The 22,622-nt window shown below is 43.0% G+C and overlaps 1 protein-coding gene across 3 annotated transcripts in view; it reads left to right on the forward strand.

The window, feature by feature from the left end:
* Positions 1-270: 270 nt before the first annotated feature.
* fgfr1a (fibroblast growth factor receptor 1a) overlaps positions 271-22,622 on the forward strand; it is a 52,033-nt gene continuing 29,681 nt past the window's right edge. For 2 of the 3 annotated variants that reach the window (XM_072682417.1, XM_072682419.1), the window contains exons 1-2: positions 271-688; positions 14,634-14,803. In XM_072682417.1, coding sequence (XP_072538518.1) covers positions 14,698-14,803 — 106 coding nt within the window. In that variant the 5' untranslated portion in view covers positions 271-688; positions 14,634-14,697. Of the gene's footprint in view, positions 689-713; positions 940-14,633; positions 14,804-22,622 lie in introns of those variants that run through there. The other variant, XM_072682418.1, reaches the window with a different exon arrangement.

Consider the following 22,622-nt stretch of genomic DNA (forward strand, 5'->3'; position numbering starts at 1 on the left):
ATTTTAATTGTTATATTTACTTTTTTGCATTATTGTGGATAAGTAAATGCTCTAAACATAAATAAAAACATTAAAAATACGTTTTTTAATTTTTTTTTTTTGTTAATCTGTTTATCTATCGTAAAAAACAAATAAACTACACTCCCACAATGCAACAGCACCAATGGAGAGTCCTGAGGTGTTGTGAATGGCAGAGGGGGGAGCCAGGTTTCAAACCAAGTGATGTAAGCGAGTGTGTGTTGAGTGGGAGTGTGTGCGTGAGTGTGAGAGAGAGAGAGAGTGTGTGTGTGTATGTGTGTGTGTGTGTGAGAGAGTGAGTGCGCGCGCGCTCCATCGTAGGTAGTGGAGCTCCATGCATGACTCCGGAATCTGGTCTTCTCTGTATCCTCTGGTGGGGGAGGCCGAGCACAGCGAGTCAGCGAGGGATGCAGACGAGCCCGGTTATAATATCAGCTCGACCGGACCTCCGAACTGCGCCTGCGGTGCTTCGGCGTGTTTCAGACAGTCTGTAGCTCGAGTTTGAGTGCTTTAGTCGGAGGATTACTGATCGGGGAAGCGGTGAAAGTTTTTTTTTTCTTTCCTCCCCCTCTCTTCGACTTTTCGGTCGACCAGACCTTCGTCCCAAACAAAAAGAACCCGGGTGGAAATTTTCTTCGCCAGAAAGGCACCGACTCCGCTGGAGATTCCCGTAAGATCCTCACATACATACACTCTTAAAGCCTTACACACATTGTTGGATTGCGATAAGCTCATTTGGAGGTGATTTGAGGTGGTCTCGCACTTGTAGCCGAGAAGCGCGGTTGGTGTCGTTGGGGTAAAAACGCAAGACCCCCCAAAACCCAAGGAGAGGACCGAGAACTTTTTATTTTCCCCCAGCAGCTCCTCAAAATAGCTTTTCCCCTCTCCTCTGCTGGCTAGCACCCATCTTGGAGCTTTAAGGTGAGTACCAAGTCCACCTAGTCCGCCTGCATGTGCTTTCCGCTGGGTTTGAGGCTGGATCTGGGGGTGTTTACCTTCGCGGAGCAGGACACGGTGTGACCACACACAACACACCGGGCTGAGGAGCAGCTGAACACACTTCCCACACCACTTTTACGCCTAAACACTACTCCAGGAGCCTAAATAGTGCTGCATTTGTGGAATTGTGGAAAAAAAAGTTTACTTAATTTTAAGGCCGGACTGCAGTAATAGTACTCGTTTTAATGATATTTCCCCCTTTTTCAATGGCGAACATCTGTTTTTAATACATGCACGAAAAAATTTTTTTTAGATGGCTATAGCTATGTAGCTAACATTATATGCTGCACAAATTGTGTGAACTAAGCTTAAATAATACGATATGTATTTAATAACATGTTATACCGTGAGCTGGACGTGTTGCAGCAACAAATGGCCAAAGTTGGAGTTGGAGGCGCGCAGCTGGAGCGCAGCGCGGTTCACAGTAGTTAATGCAGCGAATCGGTTCTTTTCCCCCCAGTGAATCGTTCGTAAGGATCGACAATTATCTGCACGTATAAAGCGTCTTTAAATCCGTATTATTGCTTTTCGTGTCGCGTTTGAAATGTTTTTTTAAAAACGTAATTCGCTTCATTGAACAGAAGTGACTCAGAGAGTGTGACTCGTCTGAGTCAGCGGGAATGATTCAGAGGAGTCGCTCGTCAAATGGCGTTGCGCATGAAGGAGGTGAGACTGAAGGATGATCTGACTAATATTTTGGAGACGCTGTGTGTGTTTGAGGAGGGAAAGATGGAAATGAAGCAACGAGGTGAATTGGCGAATCGTTTAGATAATTAGACGCTGTGTTCGCTGAAACGAACCGTTCGAATGTATCGGTTCGGGCAACTGATTCGCTAAAGTTCTCATCACTAGTCCACCACCATTTGGCACGTTGGTGTGCTTCAGCTGTGCTGGTTTCAGGGGATTGAGGCTAGGTGTGTGTGTGTGTGTGTGTGTGTGTGTGCAGGCATCCAGGGCTGGGGTTTGTGTGGTTAAAATGTCAAGGTTGAAGATGTTTAGCCACTTTAAGTGTACACTAAGAGTGTGTCCTTGAGAGTCACTTGAGCTTAAGCGAATCCCTTAGCTGATTCTTTTTTTTTTAATTTTTTTACTTTACATTTATGGCATTTAGCAGACGCTCTTATCCAGAGCGACTTACAAAGTGCTTTGCTTTTTACCCAAGAAAAACCTTAGGTAGTTAGAAATGACCAATAATTCAAAGGATACCTCTAAGTTTAGACATTACTAAACACAGGACAATAAGGTGACCATAGTACTCTAATCGTCCAAGTACTCTCTGAAGAGGAGGGTCTTCAGTCTGCGACTCGGCCGTTCGGACACCCAGGGGAAGCTCGTTCCACCACTTTGGTGCCAGGACAGAAAAAAGCTTGGACGCTTGTCTTCCGTGGATTTTGAGGGATGGCCAGTAATACAGAGACTGGACCTACGTTTTCCCGTATTGGTGCGTTCCCAGTTTCCTTAACCCCCATCAGGTGTAGATCCCCCCCGTCCCCCCCGTCCCACGATAAACCCTAAACATCTGCAGCAACGTAAGACAGCACGGCCACAAGTCCTCCAGTCTGAGCTTTGTCTGTCTTGGGCTCCTTTTGAAGCCTGATCTTAAGTAATCTGTTTTTTTTCCCCCTCCAAGTCGGGCCCTTTCGGATGTGAATGGCCAGGCTTGTTCTGGGGTGGTCACTGGATAAGCAGCGATGTTCTGCGGAAACACTGTTTTGAATACCACAGTTGCGTGATAATATGGGAGTGGATACTCTGGGGAGACGCTGGGGCTGGTGTGTGTTTAGTGGGAGCGCAGGGGTTATTTACTTTTCCTACTTTGCAGACTGGAGGAGAATCCTTTTCGCAGTGTGTTCCTGACCTCAGTCTGGATGGAGAAGGGTGTAGTGTGTGGATGGACCAAGTCTGCGTTGTAGAATTAGGATTTATTGACTAATATTTGCTGCCTTTATTGAACCAGCAGTGATTAATTGTCCATTTGCATGCTGATTATGCATATTTCATCTCTTATTATACGTCTTTTATGTGTCTGTTTGCCCTGATGGACAAGTTTCCCCACTCAAGCCTCTCACACTCTTAACTAATGGTGCTACCATGGTGAACACCATAGAGGTACCGATTCCTCATCTACTTCTTTCAAAGGTTCTTTACCCAAACATCTCCAAATGTGGCTCTTCTAAGGCCTCGCTTCAGGAACCCTCGGTAGCACCTTTTATTTTTACGTGTACTCGGATACTTCACAGCATCCAGGTTGATTGCATTTCCATCCATCTCTGTGCACTTTCCTTTTAAAATCCTCTGCATTTCCGAAACACACTCTCTTGCGCACCCCCCACCATGCTCACACTCACGTATGCCCCCATGCACCACCCCCCCTGCTCCCAGATCTAATTCAGCTTCCCCAAAAACTCTCCCTGCCGATAAGTGGCCATTGTAATTCAAAGTAAAAGCGTTCATGGTCAATTTCCACCTTGTGGCTGGTATTGTGGCTGTGTCTGGAGAGCAGAGCAGGTTGAATGGTGGAAGGCAGGCTAGCTGCAGCGTGCTCAGACTTGACCTGGACCCTGATGCAAAACAGCACTGAACGTGGAGAGTGTATACAGCGCATATATATATATATATATATATGATCTTACACACATACAGGTGATGCCATTGAATGTTGTAAATAGTAAAAGTAAGCTGGGGTTTCAATTGTGCTGTATTGTAACATGGAAATATTCATTAATAGTTTGGTAGTCAATTCTACACATGGGTAGATGATTTTCATTCTAATAAGTAGATCATCATGCAAAAACCTTGTATGCCTTTTTGCACTTGTTCACTTCTAACATAATCTAAATCAAGCAGTTGTTCTTTACGTTGTGTCTGATTGTCATGATGAACGGCCCAATAGAAATGCTCCTAAATTACTCCGAAAAAAATCTTTCTACATTGACTTATATTGAAAACTGAGAAGGTTTTTTTTCCCTTCTCCTGTAAAGTTTCCATTTTATGAATGTTTTGTATCTTAAGTGATGTGCTACAATATATGTTGCCTGGAGGTTCCTATCATGAACATCCTGGGATAATCTTATTGTTGTTTGTTAGTTTACTTCTGTGTTTTGGTCCTGAAAATGAGTTTATTTGGCCTAACTGGAACAAAATCAAAGAACAGCTACAATCCAACACATTAAACCTGATCAACATTTATCTGCATTTTTATTCATCATTTGTTTCTTTGTTTTATTGATGACCAAACTAGAAAACAAACAGACCTCACCACACAATCCAAGTTTGGTGTTTCTGTGCATCTGACTCGCAAATGCGATATTTCAGAGCTGACTTGAATGCAACAATGACATTGTAACGATATACAACATTGTCATTGTAAAATTTATTAGTATAGCGCTTTTTACAACTGTTGTCGTCACAAAGCAGCTTTACATAATTAGTAATTAGTAAAAGACAGAGACAAAAAAGAAATAATGCTAATTAACGTTAATTAAGTCAAACATGTTTTGGCATGGGCAGTACCAGATTACAAACCTGCTTTAAGAAAAGTACATTGAATTCTATTCGAAATGGTCTTTATTACATCCAGATAAATTTATTTAATTCAGTTTAATTGGTAATGAAACATACATTTGATGATGCTTATAATATCTAATATTATCTCTAATCTGTGTGTTGTGTATTGCAATAACAATTTATTTCGATAACCTTAAAATATCGTCATATTGCCCACCTCCAGAAGTACAGTACTACATACAAAAGCTGTGCTTTTATAGAACCCTAAACCACTAGAAACTAGTACGCTTGCCTCAAGCCAGCAATACATCGTTCAGTATGATGTATCGCTGCGTCCCTCAAAACCCCAGTAAGTCATATGGAAGTCGGTATGGAGGGATTGTGTTTTTACAGATTTTTCAGTTCCGTGAATGAGTTAATTCTGGGAGTTAATTTGGCTGATTAAGTACCCGCCCCCATCCCCCAGAGGCTATTATTGCTATCTTTCTCTTGCGTTGCGTTCGACCTTCGAGTTTCGAGTTCGAGTTGTACAGCTAACCTTGTAAAATGCAGCTGTTTGGGCCCATAATTACATCAATTAGTGAAATTGGAAGGAAAATGGTTGCAGTTGATGGCCGTTCAGGATTTGACCGGCGTTTCCTTCAAGACGGGTCAGAAGTTCACTTGCTTTTTTTAATGAAATGGTGAGCACGGAGGCTGGAACGGCTGGAACCCTCTGCTCCCTCTGCTCCTTCTCCCTTCCGGAGAGAAATATGACAGTGGTGGCGTGATTGAGTTTCATACATCGAAGCCGACCAGTTTGTTTGCATTCGCCCTGGAAATTTCCATCCGCGCTGGGTTTACTTCAGCCGGGCCGATGGAGAGCATGGCGAGCATGGGCGGTTGTGCTGCGTAGATCTTCTGCAGCTTCGAACTGTTTAGAATTGCGCGTCCAGTGCGAAAGGGCTGCAGAATGAATGCCCTGGGATTTCTGTAGGCATGGTTAACCCTAGAGCAGGACATCCCTGACATCTGTGTGTGAGTGTCCATGTGGATCGGAGATGGCCTGCCTAAATGAAGACGAGAGGTATGGAAAAAGAAGCCTGGCGAAGTCTGATGGAGGAGAAAAGCAAAGTGCGAGAGTTCCCACTGGGCATTCTTTCTGGTGGAAGTGTGCGGTGGAGCGTTTGGGAGTGGAGGAAAGGAATTTTTTGTCATTTTTTTTCCCTGCCCTCTAATTTACGGAGCTGCCAGGGCTGAGTTGGCAAAGGAAAGCAGCACCCAGTGCCTCTTAAAAAGAAAGTTGTTGTTGCACAACTGTCGGCTCTGCTCCATTTCGTCACGTATATCTCTCAGAGCGCAGAACAATGGTGAGCAGCTCCGCTGTCATTCACTCTGTTTTCTACAGGCCGCGAAATGATGACCGAGCAGAAATGGCTGGTTTGCACTGCGTTCAGGAACTGGCTGAAGTGTGGGTACGGAGCCAATGTAGGATTGAGTGGGGATGCACTTGCAGTTCAGGCTAGGCCTGATGAATGTCCACCTTTAGCAAGGCCGAGAGGTGCCTGCATTGACAGGAAGGGGCCCATTGACTGAATTGGCCGAATTTAGAATGACCAAACATAAGTATGTTGTGGCTACAGCCAAGCCCAACTAACTGGGTTTATTTAAAAGCTAGTCATTTTTTTTTAAGGAAGCTCTTGAGGAAACTTTTAAAAATGTTAATCCTTGAATTTCCCAAGAAAATAGTGTTTGGGTATTAAGCACATGATTCAGAAATCGGGGTAAAAATATCCCTGAGTTTCAAAAGGATACAAAAAGCATAAAAAACGAATAATAAAGTATAATAAACATGAATTTATCACCCCTACCCCAGGTGCGTCCAGCCGGCCAAGGCATGTTTGATATCTGAAGTCTGTATTCAGTATATAATAATAAATAAATGGACCATTTAATTAATCACTTATTTTTGTCTGTAAAAGCCGAAATAAACATCTGTCCATGCTGTTATGCTAAATTGTTTGGTTACAAATGTGTTTCGGTGTTTTTTTTTGCGAATTCTGTACGATTTTGGTTTTGTTAGCACTTTAGCCTAGAATATCTCATTGGACGAAAGCATCACAGGTCAGACACCAAATGAAAATATGGCTTATTTTAATAGTAGATGTAAGATTCCAGGTAAATATCAGATCAATACTGACCGATACTCAGGGTTTCAGTATCGGGATCTTGTCGTCTCCAGTGGACAGAGGGGAACAAGAACATGAAGTGAAGGGGGAGAAAGCGCAGTGGAACCAGGGAGAAAAGAAAAAAGTTAGCGAGAGAGTGAGGGTGTGTGTGTGTGTGTGTGTGTGTGTGTGTGTGTGTGTGTGTGTGTGTGTGTGTGTGTGTGTGTGTGTGTGTGTGTGTGTGTGTGTGTGTGTGTGTGTGTGTGTGTAGGCCGCACCAAGCTGCCCCTAATGGCCTCCCTGCGGAGCAGTGGTCTCGCGGCCGGCCGCCTGGCCAACCGGCCCAGGCTCTGGAGGGACTGAGGTCAGGCGCCCCGAACCAGACACAAACCAGCCCCGCTATCCGGAATGTTCCGGCGGTAATGAGCACAGGCCGAGTCTCCGCCCCGTCCCGTTCCCCTCCACCGATCACAGCCAGAGAACATCCTGGGGGCCGTTTAATTAGGGGACTAAATCTCTCCAGCTCTGCAGCTCTCCCCGCTCTCCTCGGCCCCTCGCCTGTGGAACCGGCCTGCTCTGAGACCGTTTGTTTAGTTCGGCCGGCTTGTTTGAAGAGTTTGCGTCTCCAGCGTTAGCCGCAGCGCTAACAAACTCACGCCCACGAGCAGGGAGACGCTCTCTGAAGAGGAGGAAAAGCAGTGTGTTTCGTCCAATCACAAAATGGCTGCACTCAAACTTCAACTGTTTAGTCTTTACCCCCCCACCCCCCCGCAAATTAGGGGGCTAACCTCTCCAGCTCGGTGAAGCCTGCCTCGCTCTGTTCCAGACGTCTCATGTGGACTGTGCTGCCTGCGCTGGCATTCCGGGTTGTTTAGAGTAAGACGACTGATCTAGGATCAGATTTCTTGAGTATTTATGACTTTCATGGCAACAAAAACTAAAGCTAGATCAGTCAGACAGGCGATACTGTGATGCTGCGAATACAGACCCTCAAGGGTTAAAGGGGAAGTTCAGTGATGGTTAAAAAGTTCTGTATAGTTTCTGTAAGTAGTCAGGAGTTGTGTGTAATGGTGTGAAATGGCTCACTGTAGAGAAACTTGCTAACCCCCCCCCGCCCCCCCCAATTTTTTTTCTAAGAGTGATGGTGGTAACCTGGGTTTGTGATGTCTAAAATGCAAATATAGGCATTTTATTTACTGTCCAAACCAATCAGTGAACAAACATGTGACTTCTGAGTTTTCTAGGTAATGTTTATGATGGTACCCTTGCAGAACATCTGGAAAAATAAGCTTTTTCTGGGGACTATTTTGTCTTACAACACCCGGTCTGTATGCCATGTGTATCCCTCCACCATGAATACGTTTTTATTTTAATAACATATTTTTTTTTCCCACTCAAATCTACTCCAAACTATTTAACTCCGGCATCCTCCAACATAACTCTAACCATTTTATTTAACCTAGCTTTCTGCGATTCGCTGAAAATTCGGTGGGCTGCCCCTGGAAGTTCGCTTTAGGTGTTTTTCACACCCACTAAAGTTTGTGTTTCTGTAACCTTGTATCTTTCCCATTTCCACATGCTGGTGTTTGCCGGGTTCTTCGCGTCTACACGTTTCCCAGTCAGAGTAATGATCGGTTGGGTTTCAGTACACCTCAGTGTAAACGTCTGTCCCGGGTTTGCTTTGGTTGAGGCTAGTTTGTATACATGAAGCGACTGGAAAAAATGGATAAACTGTTTGAAAGATGTTTGTTTAGATAAGCAGATGAATTTGCCCGTCTCGTCTCGGTGAGGAACTGGGCCGCATCCTCCCTGACTCTCCCTCCGTGTCTTTTGAGTATGTTGAAGTTCTGTAGCTTTAAGTTCTGTATGCTAACGCACTCTCATATAGCGTACTGAGGTGTCGACGGCAGAGCCAGGCCTTCGTGGTTGTGAATTTGGACAACTAAATGCTGGCTTTAAGCGATGGTGGTTATGTAGTACTGTACTAGTACTAATAGGGCTGGGCGATATGGTAAAAATACTATATCATGATATTTAAAGACTTTTGCGATACGATATATATCACAATACATGTAATCATAGACTAAAAACATCAGTAAACTACTATTCAGATACTCTCCCGTACTGAATACAGTGGATTTTTAAAAAGTATTTATTTATTTATTTATTTTTCAATTTTTTTATTCAACACCTGCAGCTTTTTTTATTCAACAGCTGAAACATGCAGCTGAATAGTGTTTATTAAGCACTAACAGTATCCTCCACAAGCATATTGTTATTACAATAACACAATTTATCACAATACAATAAAATATTGTCCTGTTGCCCAGCTCTAACTATTAGCCACAATGCTAAAAACTGGCATTTCTGGGTAAATATTGTAGTCTTGAGGTGGTTTTAATGTGAGCGCCGCCTCTATCAGAAAATGCCCATTCTCCTCTAAGACCTAGCGTTTATCTTTTTTTCAAAGTGGCAGGCCGGTGCTGTGCCGAGCTTGCCGAGGTAGTTTGGGCTATCTGGTCATATTAATCACTAGTCGTTAGATCTAAACCGTGGACTTGGGTTTTGGATGGTGCTGGATCGTATGTAGGGGGTATTACACAGGGGGCAACAGGACTATTTGAATGTCATTTTCATTATCGTGATGCACTATGTTTTTTTTTTTTTTTTTTTTTTTTTTTTTTTTTTTTTTTTTGGAGCATGTTGTGGATGTATACGCATTTCAGTGTAATTGATCCTGTTTAATTTGGTTAAGGGCAGCAAATTTGACTGAAAATTGATAAGGATAGAATAATATTTGGACGGCAGAGAATCCTGCCACTGCTGGTTCATTTGACCATATTTGCCCAGCCCTTGTATGATATGGTACCGTGGTACTTGGACTCCATATGCACCAATACAGGAATTGCAGACATGTAGGTAGATAGGTAGATAGATAGATAGAAGAGCAATAGACAGTGCTACTTAAACACTGGCATGATATGAATCCTTGTCTTTTGAAAACATTGAAGTTTTATTATTAATTAATATTTGTACCATATCCTCATATTTCAGCTGAAATACACCCCGAGAGACGCAGCATTCCTCTATTCGGCCGTACGTCAGACTTGAGGGTTAAAATGGTCCCTCTGAGAATTAAAGCCGCAATGTCCTTAGCAGTAGTGTGTGTGTGTGTGTGTGTGTGTGTGTGTGTGTGTGTGTGTGTGTGTGTGTGTGTGTTTGGCCGAGATGGGAAAAACGTGGTTGGCCGTAAGCTCTTCTCACTTCCGAGTGTCTGGCAGCTGATGGGAGCTGCTGGAAAGAGCCCAGACTAAGATTTACACGCACATATATATTCACACACACACACACACACACACACACACTTCCTTGACCACTTCTCCACCCAGTCCCTCACCTCTCTGCTATACTCTTGTGTGTTGGACCCAGCTGCAGTGACAGCAGCTCAGGCTCTGGGAGTGGGGTTGGGTTGGTGGGGGTGTGGGGGGTTTGCTGTTTTTGAGGGGACACACACTCATCAGGGAGAAGTGTGTGTTTTTTGTTTTGTTTTTTTCCCCCCTCCTCCTCCTCATCCTCTCCTTCCTTCATTCTTAAGTGTTTTTTGGCATTTGTTCACTTGCATTGTCCTTCCAAGCCTGCCGAGGAACAGCTGTAGAGGTGATGAAATTACTGAATCGTAAGGCTTGACCCCCACAGGGACCGGCCATCAGAACTGTGTGTCTGTGTGTTAACTGCCAGAGTTGCATTTGCTGCATCCCCAGTGTGGGGGTTAGTGTGGATTATTAGTGGGCTTTCAGTCAGCTTTCTGCTGAGCTAAAGCAACGTGTGAAACCAGCACTGAGCTGACAGCTGACTCGGCCATGTTTGGAGACGTTCTAGGTGTGTGGAGTGGAGCTGGGCGATACGGGTAAAATTCAGGATCGTGTCGGTTAGGGGTGTAAGAAACTGTCGATATATCGAAGTATCACGGTATTAGTGTTGCGATACTGTATCGGTTTCTTACCTTCAGATCCTGCTGTTCTGATTGGATAAGCAGTTGACTTTATGCTATTACTACATACATATTCCTGCTTACAGTATCGCAGTCTAACGCAATAATCGCCCTGTATCGTAACGCGCATCGTATCACCAGGCCGATAAACTTGCCTAGTGTATTTTGGCATCTGTATTCAGTATTGGATTATTTCTAAAGGAATAAATTTTGAGTAAATGATCTGAAATTAATCTGATACTGGGCTGAATGAAGTCTGATGGAACTAGATAGAGCTATAGAACCATATAGCTTATAATGACTGTTCCTTAACGTTCCTCAGCTGGATGTCTGGTTCTAGGAAGAACATTTTCGTTGGTGTAGATCCTCTAGAGCCTGTCTAGGATGTGGAGGTTCTGTAACCCTTGGAGGGTTCGTCAGCAGAGATGTACAAATATGGGAATTGTAGGCCTCGGCTCATGTCTGGGCCCTTTTTTCCTTTTTTTTAAGGTTCTCAGGGGTTCTGAAGGAAAGACAGTGGTTATATCTGGAACCTTGACGAGTTCCAAGAACCAAACGAAGTTTAAGAAGTTAACTTTATTTATTCATTTATTTATTTACTTTTTTTTTTGTATTGTGAAGCACAAATACAGGTTCCACCATCATTACGAGTCAAATTCAGTACTATGTAGAACCCTGTCTACATGTAATATCTGATAATGTAGGGTTATGAAAGCGGAGAATTGAATAAAACGGGGATGATCTAGTGCTGTAGTCCAGCGTCATCGAAAAGTTCTAGATGAACAAATACTGATCTTTGAAATACGAGCCAATCTAAACCCAATTAAATCCTGTTTTATTTTTTGATTGCTTATCTGTGGATTCCAATCCTATTGCGATTCTGATGGCCATCCAAGTTCTTCACACTTCCATGTCTTCTCCATAACGATGGTCCTTTCAATCACCAACCTTTTAAGAAGGTTCTTAACCCGAGCTGGTTCATCTAAAGCTTTACTCAAAACAGCTCCTTCTCGACACCTTTTAGAGTGTATTTGGGGCCAATCCCTGTTCTTCACACTCTTCTTAAGTCTCGTCCACAAAAATGAGGCTTTCAATCACCGACCATTGAAATGTTCCCCTACAGTACCTCCATTACTCCAAAGAACCCTGTCTTGACACCTTTGAGGGTGAATCTTTTTGGTGTTTATGGCTGAATGTAACCAGTGAATAGTTAATTAGATTAACTGGGCTTCATCAACACATCAAGTATGGTCAGTCTTTCCCAGGCTGACCTCCTGAAAATTGTGTGTGTGTGTTTGTATAAGCGTGCGAGTGACATTTGGTGAACTAGCTCCGACACTCAGCAAGACAAATGGTATGTTCTAGGTTTATGCAGGGGCCTGGGACGCTCCCCTCTACGGCCGTATGTTTGTCGGTGTGTGGTCTTTCCATGGTTTTCGTCTTCTGAGATCTGCTTTAGCTCTCAATAGATCTTGCTCGTTCGTTCTCATCCAGCATGAAGATGAAGTCTGCTCTTTAGCCGGCATTCCCCTTCGAGCTGATTTCTTCGTCAAGAACCGTTTTGTGTGTGTGTGTGTGTGTGTGTGTTTGTATATAACGGCTAACATCTGTTTAGTTTCTGAAGCTCAAATGCTTTGCAGTCAGAGTCCAAACCTGTCATGCACTATGAGAATATAATAGCTAGGTCTGTTTAGCTTGCGGTGGAAGCGAGGAGCAGCAACAACAACCAAAAAAAAAAAAAAAAAAAACCCAAAAAAAGTGTCTCTGAAGTTTTTAGGGATGCATGATGTCATGGTTAATGTTAAAACCGTCTTCTCACTGTGTTCTCCTCCAGCTAGAGCTCAGGCAGCTTTGTCCAATTGAAGCAATAAGGGTTCAGTCAGTCTTCAGTGTGCTGGAGAGCTTGACGGAAGAAGGTTCTCGCTGCTGAAACACTGTTTGTTTGGCTTGGAAAAAAGAGCTTGGGGTATATAAATAGTACCTAAAGGGGTTCTTTTGACTCATGGCGACCATATAGGTGCTGTATAGAGCCTTTATTAACTCCTAAGAACCTGTATGTAGGCCCACACTTCATCCCACTTTACTATACTGCCATAATTGCCATCAATTTCATAGGCCCTACAATAGAACCCTGTGGGACGCAAGAGATGTTAAAGCAAATGTAGTAGTAGTAGTAGTAGTGGTAGTAGTAGTAGTAGTTTAGGACTAATGACTGAATAGTAAACCTAGGGTTCAAAAGGTTAAAAAAGGTTCTGTTAGGAAAGATCTACAATCAATCGTACTTGTATTTGAAGAACCGTTCACGGCCTAGCAGAGGACCATTTAAGCATCCGACTTGTTTGTTGAGGTCTCTCGTTTCAATGTAGAGCCGTTGTCTTTACTGAAGACCCCTCGAAGAACCCTTTGTTTACTTGTGGATTTGCTGTCTGAGGTTGAGCGTTTACCTGGTGTCGGGCTTCTTTTATACTGAAGGCTAATGTAGCTAACAAAGAATGGAAGCTGATGGCCCACTAGTTAGTATTGTTCCAATGTATACCTAACTTACCTCTCATTAATCTGAAATAGACTTTAAATACAATGGTTTCTCACATTAGTTATTTTGTTACCTATAGAAATAAATTTGCACTTTTTTAAACTAAATTTGAATCTGTAGGCCGTAGAATTCAAAACCACATTTGTAAAAAAAAAAATAAATACAACTTTTTTTTGTGGAAATTGTTTCAACGGTTTACAAACTTAAGTGTTAAATTAGGACCCAGTCACCATCAACTAGCATTCATATATTTCCAATAAGTGTCCAAAAAGAGAGCAAAAGAAATGGGAGTCATCGATGGAGGTTTCCATCAGCTGCTGTTTGGCGCTAGTTACTGCTAAACTACACAGTAAACCCCTGGGTGGGATCGTCATCACAGCAAACAGGAACTCCAAACATTTAGAAGTTTTCTGGGTTTTTTTCCCACTTTATATCATTAGACCAGCTTATGGCCCAGGTTTGTTTTTTGTTTGTTTTTTTCTCAGTGAAATGAAACTTTGTAGCGCCACCTGCAGCACTGGAGAGCTCACAAGCACCAGCCAAGACGAAACACTATGATAGCTTTTGACTTTCGCAGTCTTTCGCGAACTTACAAATCTCTGCTGTTTCGTTTTGGCTATTGTGTCGGGTTCTCCATTACTGCAGGGGGCGCTATGATGTTTTCCTGACATTTCTGTAGTATTGAAGTAGGATCACATGCTGCAGAGTTTCACATCTTTAGCACCAACCAGTCAAATGCTTCGTCGGACAGTTCCGAGTTTGTATACGCTACCTGCGGATTTCTTCGCAATGACTTCGCAATCGTTTCATTTGCCGAAGCCGGGAGAATGTGGTCTTCTCAAGAAGACTGCTGAGGTCTTTATCCACCTCATCTAAGGTCAAGACCTTTTTGTGTAATATTTAGGTGGGTTTCAGGGGTCTTTTCCATCCAGGTTCTCTTCTAAGATCCATGGTTTATTTATCATATATTTCGTCAGCAAATTCAGAGCGCGGCCTATGAGACCCTTGGAGAACGTGCTGTTCCGCAGTTGGCACCATGTCCTACCTCAGCAGGCGTTTGTGGTTGGGGAAGGTTTAGGGGGTGGGGGTTGGTTCTGCCTGAGTGAAAAAGTGACACAGAGTTTGTCATGTCGTAAAAGCTCTCGCTCTATCTGACCACATGGAAGTCTAATCTACACTGCCTATGCTTGTCGTCTTCTTGGCCCATGGCCTGCTTGCAGAAGCCCTGAAGTTGCATTACCGTAAACCATGTTTTCAGCCACTGCTCTTTATTATTGCTGATAAATGTATAGGACAGAGTTGTGAATTGCCTGTCTGAGAGACTTGGCGTTTAAACAAAGGGGGTTCAATTCTTCATTCCGACAGTGACTATATATGCAGTTCTCTCGTAGACTCTGTTTAATGTGCTGTTCTCTCGCTCCTTCTCTCCCTTTCTCAGAGCGGATGCCCTAGCTGTGTTTATGGAGAGCTGCGCCGGGCACCAGGCTCTGCTGTAGAGGAGCATGATGATGACCCTCATGATAATGAACATCATGCTGCTGCTGCTATTCTCAGTACTCCTAACTCCGCCTCTGCTGGGCCAGGCCAGGCCTGCAACTCCAGAGCAAGGTAAAGAAACTCTTGTGTAGTACCTTATCTAAGGGTAACCATGACGATATGACCCCTTTATCATGATAACGCGCGTCACAGTCAGCTCTACGTTATGAGGACCATTAGAACGTCCAGAGCTGACCTTGCTTAATTGGATGCAGTGCTGTATTGTGTTTTGATGGTGTTTGTCTAGATTAGACTAACACACAGTGCTCTGAGGTGTTTTATGAAAAACATTTCTGTTGGGGGGTTTGGATAGGGGTCTCCTGAGTGGATCTAGTATCCAATATCAGACCGGATCTGATCCACTTCTGAGCTTTTCCTTTTTTTTGGGCTTAGTTTGCACTGCGTTGTAGAGGCTTCATTAAAAAAAAAGCTGGGTGTAGCATAGTAGGTATCAACAGCGCCTTCTGTGTGGCCGACTAGGGTTCGATTTCATGGCCAGACAAGCATTTTCTTCTCAAACTTTTATTTATTTTTTTGTTTTCCTTCTTCCTTAAAAAAAAAAAAGCTTTTCTTTTTCTTTCTTGTAGATTTTTTGTTTGTTTGTTTCTTTTCTTCTTTTTTTGCTTTTAATTTTCCTTCTTGTTTTGCTTCCAAAAATCTTTGGTTTTTAAAAATATATATATATTTTTTCTTCCTCCAAAAACATTTTCCCTCCTTTTCTCTTTCCTTCATTCATTCTTTCATCCTTTTTTTTTCTACCTACAAAAATTGTAATTTTTTTTTTTTTAAATCTTTTTCTGTCTCTTTTTTCCGTCTTCCAAAAACGTTTCATTTTTTTTTCTTTTTTTTTCTTTCTTTCTTTTTTCCTGCAAAAAATCTTTCTCTCAAACTAATTTCTTTTGTATTTTCTCCTGTACCTAACTACCTACCTTCCATGCAGTCCCTTCTTTCTTCCTTCTTTTCTTTTTCATGTACCGTCCCTTTTTTTTCCCCCCCTCATTTCTCTTGTGCCTTCCTAACTTTTATGCATTCATCTGCCTCCCTAACTAGCTTTTTTTTTTTTTTTTTTTTTTTTTTTGCTTTTCACCTCCCAAAACAAACTTTCTATCTTTCCCTGGTTTTCTCCATTTTCTTCATTCTCTACCTTCTTATATATATGTTATACTTTCTGTCTTTGCCCCCGTCGTGTAACTTGTACATTAAGCACTATGTGGAAATGCAACTACTCAAGACTGAGGCATTTCTGCTGCAGTGTAAACGGCCCATCCTTCTTCACTAAATGACTGCTTCTATAAGCTCTTCAGTTTGGAAGAGTTTCTGAACAGCTGGCAAAAGCAGGGCAAGCATTTCCGATCCATTTTGGACACAGTTTGGAATCTTTCTTTTTTTTTTTTTTTTTTCTTTCTTTTTTTTTTTTTTTTAAACAAAGCCCAGCAGCCCGAAGCCGATGCGTACCCTTGAGTTCAAACCACAGTCTGGTCGTGACAGGAAACCAGTGCATTTACTGCAGCTTCTTCGGGTAGCCGGGTTCCAGCTGTGTACAGTCTGTTTAAAACACATAATGGAGCTCCGTCAGCAGCGGTCAGTCACGCGTGCTGTGATGGACGTTCTCCCCCCTGTGAACGATACGGGTTCCCCAAAAATAAGCCTTAAAAAGTCGTTCAGGTGTTCTCGGAGTCTTCCTTCAGCTCTTCACACGCCTTTCCAAAACATGTCACTGGAGCTCTGTGGAGCAGGTTGAACTCCAGGCCCTGCGCTCTACACCCGGATGGTGAGAGTAGGGTGGAGAGGGAGGTGGTGGAAGGGGGGGGGGCAGCCCACCATGAAACGGAATCCTGAAAAATGTGTCTCCTGGCAACATTCCAGTAGAGTGAGGGCTGCTGTGTGGCTCACAGGCCCGAACGTGCAGCACCTTCATACTACCTCTGCTGCTGATCAGCCCCCACAGCACTGCACTCGCCTTCCCCTCACTGAGTCCTCATTCAACAGCCTGCCCTCCTTCCCTTCACCCTTCTCTCTATTACTGTCTCCCTGCTGTCTCTCCACCTTTCTCTGCCTCTTCACCTTCCTGTACCTTCTTTCCTTACTTGTTCCTTTCTTTTCTTTTACTCTTTTCTTTCTTTTTATCCTTTCTTTGTGTTCTTTGTATCCTTTTGTCTTTTTTATTCTTCTTTTATTTATCCTTTTATCCTTCCTTTTATCCCTTCATCTTTTTCTTTTTGTCCTTTCATCTTTTTTTCTCTTCTTTTTTTCTTTTTCCTTTCTTTCTCCTTTCTTTCTTTATTCTTCAATTTTAACCTTGTCTTTCTTTTATTTATTCTTTATCCTTCCTTTTATCCTTTCATCTTTTCTTCTTTTTTTCATCTTTTTCTTTTTGTCCTTTCATCTTTTTCTCTTCTTTTTTCTCTTTTCTTGCTTTATTCTTTAATTGTAACCTTCTGCCTTTCTCTTATTTATCCTTTTATCCTTCCTTTTATCCTTTCATCTTTTTCTCTTCTTTTTTCTCTTTCCTTTCTTTCTCCTTTTTCTTTATTCTTTAATTGTAACCTTCTGCCTTTCTTTTATTTATCCTTTTGTCCTGCTGTCTATCATCTTTCTTTATGCTTTAATTGTATCCTTTCTTTTTACATACCACCTTCATTTTTCCTTAATACCTTCTTTCTTTTGATCTTTCTTCTATCTTCTCCCTCCATCTCTTTTATTCTTTATTTATTCTTGCTTTCATACCTTTTTTTATCATATCATATATACCTTTCTGCATATCATACATGCAGATCATCTTTTGATTTTTTTTTTTTTTTTTTTTCTTCTTTTACCTTTTTTAACTTTCCCTTCTTCTCTACCTTTTTTGTCCTCTATACCTCCCAGCTTTCTTTCCTCTCTGTTCTTTTCCTGCCTTCTTTCTTTCTTTTTCTTTTTCCTTCGGTCTACCTCTTGGTCTACCTCCTTTTCCTCTCTTCTCTCGCTCATTCATAGGTGTTAACCTGCAAGTCAGGTGTGTTTTCTATCTGTAGCCTCCAGCTACACAAAAATACCCCCCCACCCCACCCCCATCCTATCTCTCTCTCTCTCGCGCGCACCCTCGCTCTACCCTTCTTTTGTAATGAAAAGGTATTTGTTGTCAAGGGAAGACTCAACTACCAGGGAAGCTATAAATTACTGCTTTTTTTTCCTGCTCTTTTTTTTTTATTTTTATAAAGAGTGACAGTGAGCACTCCGCCCTGTGGCGGTATTCCACAGTAGAGATCATGTTTCTGGGAAAGAGCGTTCAGTTTTCATTCTGATGGGCAGAAGAGAGATAAAGCATGAGCAGGAAGGTAGCTTTAATGAAGGCTAAGCATTCAGGAGTTTATAATAATGCACCAGCAGTGAGCTGGTATACGCTTAAGCAGAGTGGGCTTTTCCTCCCTGTACTCCTCTTACTGTCTTTCGAGGTGAAAAGGAAGTGAATGGAGGTGTTTCCTCGTTGTGGGCCGCTTGTTTAAGTTGTATCATAGCGATCTTGCATCTTACATCAGTATCATCCAGCTCCAGGTGGTATAGGAATCGAGTGTGGTTGAGTGGCTGAACTGGGCCCTCAGGGAGGAGCGCCCTGCAAGATGGATGGTGGAGGAAGGAGTGAAGAGATAGGGGACGAGTTCCAAACATGATGGATTGTCTTTTCACCCTCTCGGCCACTCCATCACCAAATGGTCAGGCGTTTTTTTTTTTTTTTTTGTTTTTTTTTTTTTTTTTTTCTGAGGCCCTCTGCCCTTTTCCCCTCTTCTCAGTACTCCCTTCTTCCTCCTGTCACAGTAAACAGCGCCCCTTTTTCCCCTGCTCCCCCTGTCCTTTCCCCCCTTCCTTTGCTTCCTGTGGAGTGAATGATGGTTTCAGCTGTCGATGAGTGGACCCGACGCGTCGGCATTTGTGCGGTTTGTCTTCCTCCTTCACCTCCTCCTCCTCCTTCTTCTTCTCGAGGAGAAGAAAACAAACGAAACCAAACACCAAGACCTCAACAAGTGCCGCTTTAAAGGCCGTCCTAATGCAATCAGGAGATGGTAATTGAAGCAGCCTACGTTCATTTCTGGGGCGGCTTTGCTTTGTTTCTTTTTTCTGGACCGAAAAAGAATAAAACCGAGGCGGACAATCCATTCATTTCCATAACCAGCTCCATATGTAGATGAGTTGTTTATTTAGAAATATCCCTCGGTTCTGTGTAGGACTCTCTACACTTCCTGCCCTGAATTTACAGAGCTGTTTAGTTTCAAGTCAAACCATGCACCCCCCCCTACAACCCTTCCCTTCCCTTTCCTTCCCTTTGTACTAATCCTGCATTGAACTCCTAGGTTTGTCATGTCTTTCCCAGACCTGACGGTCCTAGCCTGGCTTTCACCGTTGATGGTGAAATGCTACTGGCCTTGTGGTGGTTCATGCGTCTCCTGAAGTTCTACTGGAAGTTGGGAGCTGCCTGTGTTAGGAGTTGAAAAGGCCCCTTTCCAGAAAGAGTTGTTTATGAAAGGTTCAGGGCTGTTTTGTTTAGATGGGGCCCTGTCATTTCTTAAGGCATGGCGAGGGGCCCACGCATATGCATGGGGGCCCCATCGTGCCTTAACCGGGCAGGACCATGCTGAAGATCCGTTCCCCAATGGGTCCTTTTGACTGTGAACTTAACCCCCCACCCCCCGCTCCTCTCCTTCCGAGACTTGGGGCGCTGTCTGTCAAAAGAGGAGGAAGCGAAATGACTGGGTGGGAGGTGCCAGAATGGGAGAATTAGTCATAGCTGGTGCAAATGGCAGGTCTGAACCTGGCTTCGAGGTTTATGGTGCCCCATGTTTTAAAAAAAAAAAAAAAAAAAGGGAAAAAAAGTTCGGAAATTGTTGGTTGGTTTTGTCAACATGGTGTCTTTCAGTCTTTTAGCCTAAGTTCAGGATCACTTTTCCATGAGATTCCAGAAAGGAAGGAAGATGGAAATGAGAGCTGGACAGCAGAGGCCTACCTATAAGGCCTTTCTCCTGCTATCTGTATCAACTAGTTTGACTAAAATGCCTAGGAGACATCAGGTAGAGTTGATCGTGGAAGGGCTTTTGGGCCGAATTGTGAAGGAAACCAGTTACGTTTCTTAAGGTTGAACGGAGCAGCCATTTATCCAGTGTAGGTTTCCCAGTGTGGTGTAGTCAGCAGGAGTCTCCATGTAGTGCACTGTTGATTTTCCAGCCACCTTAAATAATCAGAATTACACTAAGATCTAACTAAACTTCTGAAGCTCCAGGTTCTTCAGGCAGTAGTGGCTATTGTTTGTTTCTTATTTGGGTTCGTTTTGCATCTGTTTACTGTTTATTTGTGGTGTGTTCTGGACATTTAGCATGACGTAAACTGTGTAAACTGTGATACCTTTTTATTGCTGATATCCATACCAGTACTATTGGTATCCAAAGTAACATAAAGGGGAATCTGGAAATATTAGGTAAAAATATATATATAAAAATAGTGTTTTAACTTTTTTAATAAAAAAAAAAAACTTTAATATCAAGTTTGAGTATTTAATATATTTACGCTGTTACTGTATTGTTGTTGCCTGCCATGCGGTGGTATTTCCAGTGTTCGCCACGCATAACCTGTCAAAGCCTAACTTTTAATAGGAGTTTGTTAATAATCCACTAAAAGGTCCCAGAGGTCTAAATGAGCACCGAGGCATAAAGAAAGCAGCAGGTCATCCTTGGATGGCTACTTTTTTGGAGTCCCAATTGGTTCCACAAACAACTATGGGCCTCAATCACCAAGATTTTTTTTTTTCCTTAAATGGTCTCAAAAAAGTCCTGAAGTCTACATCTGATTCATGATGTGTTTTTAATCCACAGAGTTTTTCACATAATAATTATTATTGTCCCAAGTTGGTGAGGAAGGCTCGGTGGTTCTGTGGCATTGCTTAAAGCTGATTGGTCTGAATGGAAGGTTAGAGATGGTGTGTCCTGTGGATCTGTGGATGTGTTTTCACTGTGATCTGCTTACATTCCTCCTCTCCACTCAAGATCTCCATTTTCCTCCCCCTCCTTTATTTTGAATTCTCTTTCCTGAATTATCACTCCCTCTAATACACGCTCGCTCTGCCTGTGTGGAGATGGGGACGGGTGGGGACTGGGGGAACAATAGCTTTGATTCAGCAGGGCTGCCTGAGCTCACCCCCACTGCCCCCTGCAGTGTGTGTGTGTGTGTGTGTGTGTGTGTGTGTGTGTGTGTGTGTGTGTGTGTGTGTGTGTGTGTGTGTGTGTGTGTGTGTGTGTTGTGATTGTTTGTAGAACTGCGGTCATTGTGAACAAATGCCATTAGCATCTAAGGCTTGATGAAGGCCTGGGCCTGGGCGCAGTGTGTAAAGTGGGGGGGAAGGGAGTGAGTGAGTGTGTGTGTGTCTCACCACTTGCTTTAGCACCCCAAGCAGACCAGAAACCTTCTCTAATTAAAGCCGCTGATTGGTGGGCCAGTCAAGCTAATGAGATCAGGTTCACACAAGTGAGATCTGGCAAACCTGTGAAAAGTAAAGGTGCTGCACAGGGTTCCTTCAGCTTTCCCATAGAAGAACCTTTTTTAAAGGTTTAAGGAAGTGGATGTCAAGGTTCATGCTCACCTTCATGGTTTTTGTGGTACCATAAATGGTTCTACCATGACCTTTTGCTTTGTAGCACCTTTTTTTAAAAAGTGGGTTTGGGTACCCTGTGGCCTTCACAGGTTGGCTTTGTGGATTGAGCACCACTAGCATTGAATTGTAAGCTGCACTCTAAAAGAATGGTGATCTATATAGAATTGAAAATGGGTTCTTTGAACCCTTTTTGGTGCCGTATAGAACCATTTTAATAATAAGTTCTATAGAAAACTGTAGGTTTTCCACCTCCTGGAGAACTCTTAACCAAACAGATTACCGTTTAAGAATCGAAGTGGTTCCTTGTTGTAATGGTTCTATACAGAACAACCACTTGTTCTGCTTAGCCTGTATGTATTTAATCATTCACAACTCTGTCCCAACCCAAAACATGCTTGCCAAGTTAAAAGATGACTGCTCTTCCATGTGTGCCATTTGCACTCGCCGTAGTCAGACGGTATGTTTTCCGGGTAGAACTTCCGAGGTTTCGAGGTATGACCATCGTGTATCCTCTGCATATAGGCAGCTCTGTATTCTCCCAGCCGTGAAGGGTTCGTATCACACCCCAATTAGAAGTGCCAAGCTTTTGTATTAGGTTCATCACAGCAATATAGCATGAGCAGCAGCAGCAGCTCACCTGATTTAACTCAGTAAAGCACTGACTAATCAGTCAAGTGTCTGACGCTTGAACTACGGTCACCCATCTCTCATTGTGTGTTTCTGTCCAGCATGCCATCTGTCCTCTGCCTAACTACCAGCGGTGCTGCTTCCTAAAGGAAATCCCATTGTTCATTCAGTGTTTGTATTGCTTCCTCTTCTGCAGTCTCACACACTCTTTCTCGCTCTCGCTCTCTCTCTTGTCCACTTGCTTGACTTTCCACTATTCATTTTGGTCATCACATTTTCTCCTGTCCAGCAAGCCAAAAAAAAACTTCGTATCATTAACCAGATTTTCAGGACCGTCCATCAGCTGTTACAAAGAGCTTGAAGTGTGTGGGCACAAGGTCCCAGGCCCTCTCTCAGCCTGGGACCTTCCCGAAAATACGGACTTTGATCCGACTTAATCCCATCACCAAATCAGAAGGATCAGCTAGGCCTTGGATTCCTCGAGGAGACTGAGGCTCAGTGGGGTTTCGTGCTCAACAGCTTTCAGATCATTTGAGGGGCTTTTTTTTTTTCCATCACTGGGAAATCGCACCATTCCAGAGTTTGCATTTGTGTTAAAGCAACATTAGGGAGCCATTCTACCCTAAAATAGCAGCTTCAGAATCATGT

Source organism: Salminus brasiliensis, chromosome 6 (genome assembly GCF_030463535.1).
Source record: "Salminus brasiliensis chromosome 6, fSalBra1.hap2, whole genome shotgun sequence".
NCBI classification, from domain to species: domain Eukaryota; kingdom Metazoa; phylum Chordata; class Actinopteri; order Characiformes; family Bryconidae; genus Salminus; species Salminus brasiliensis.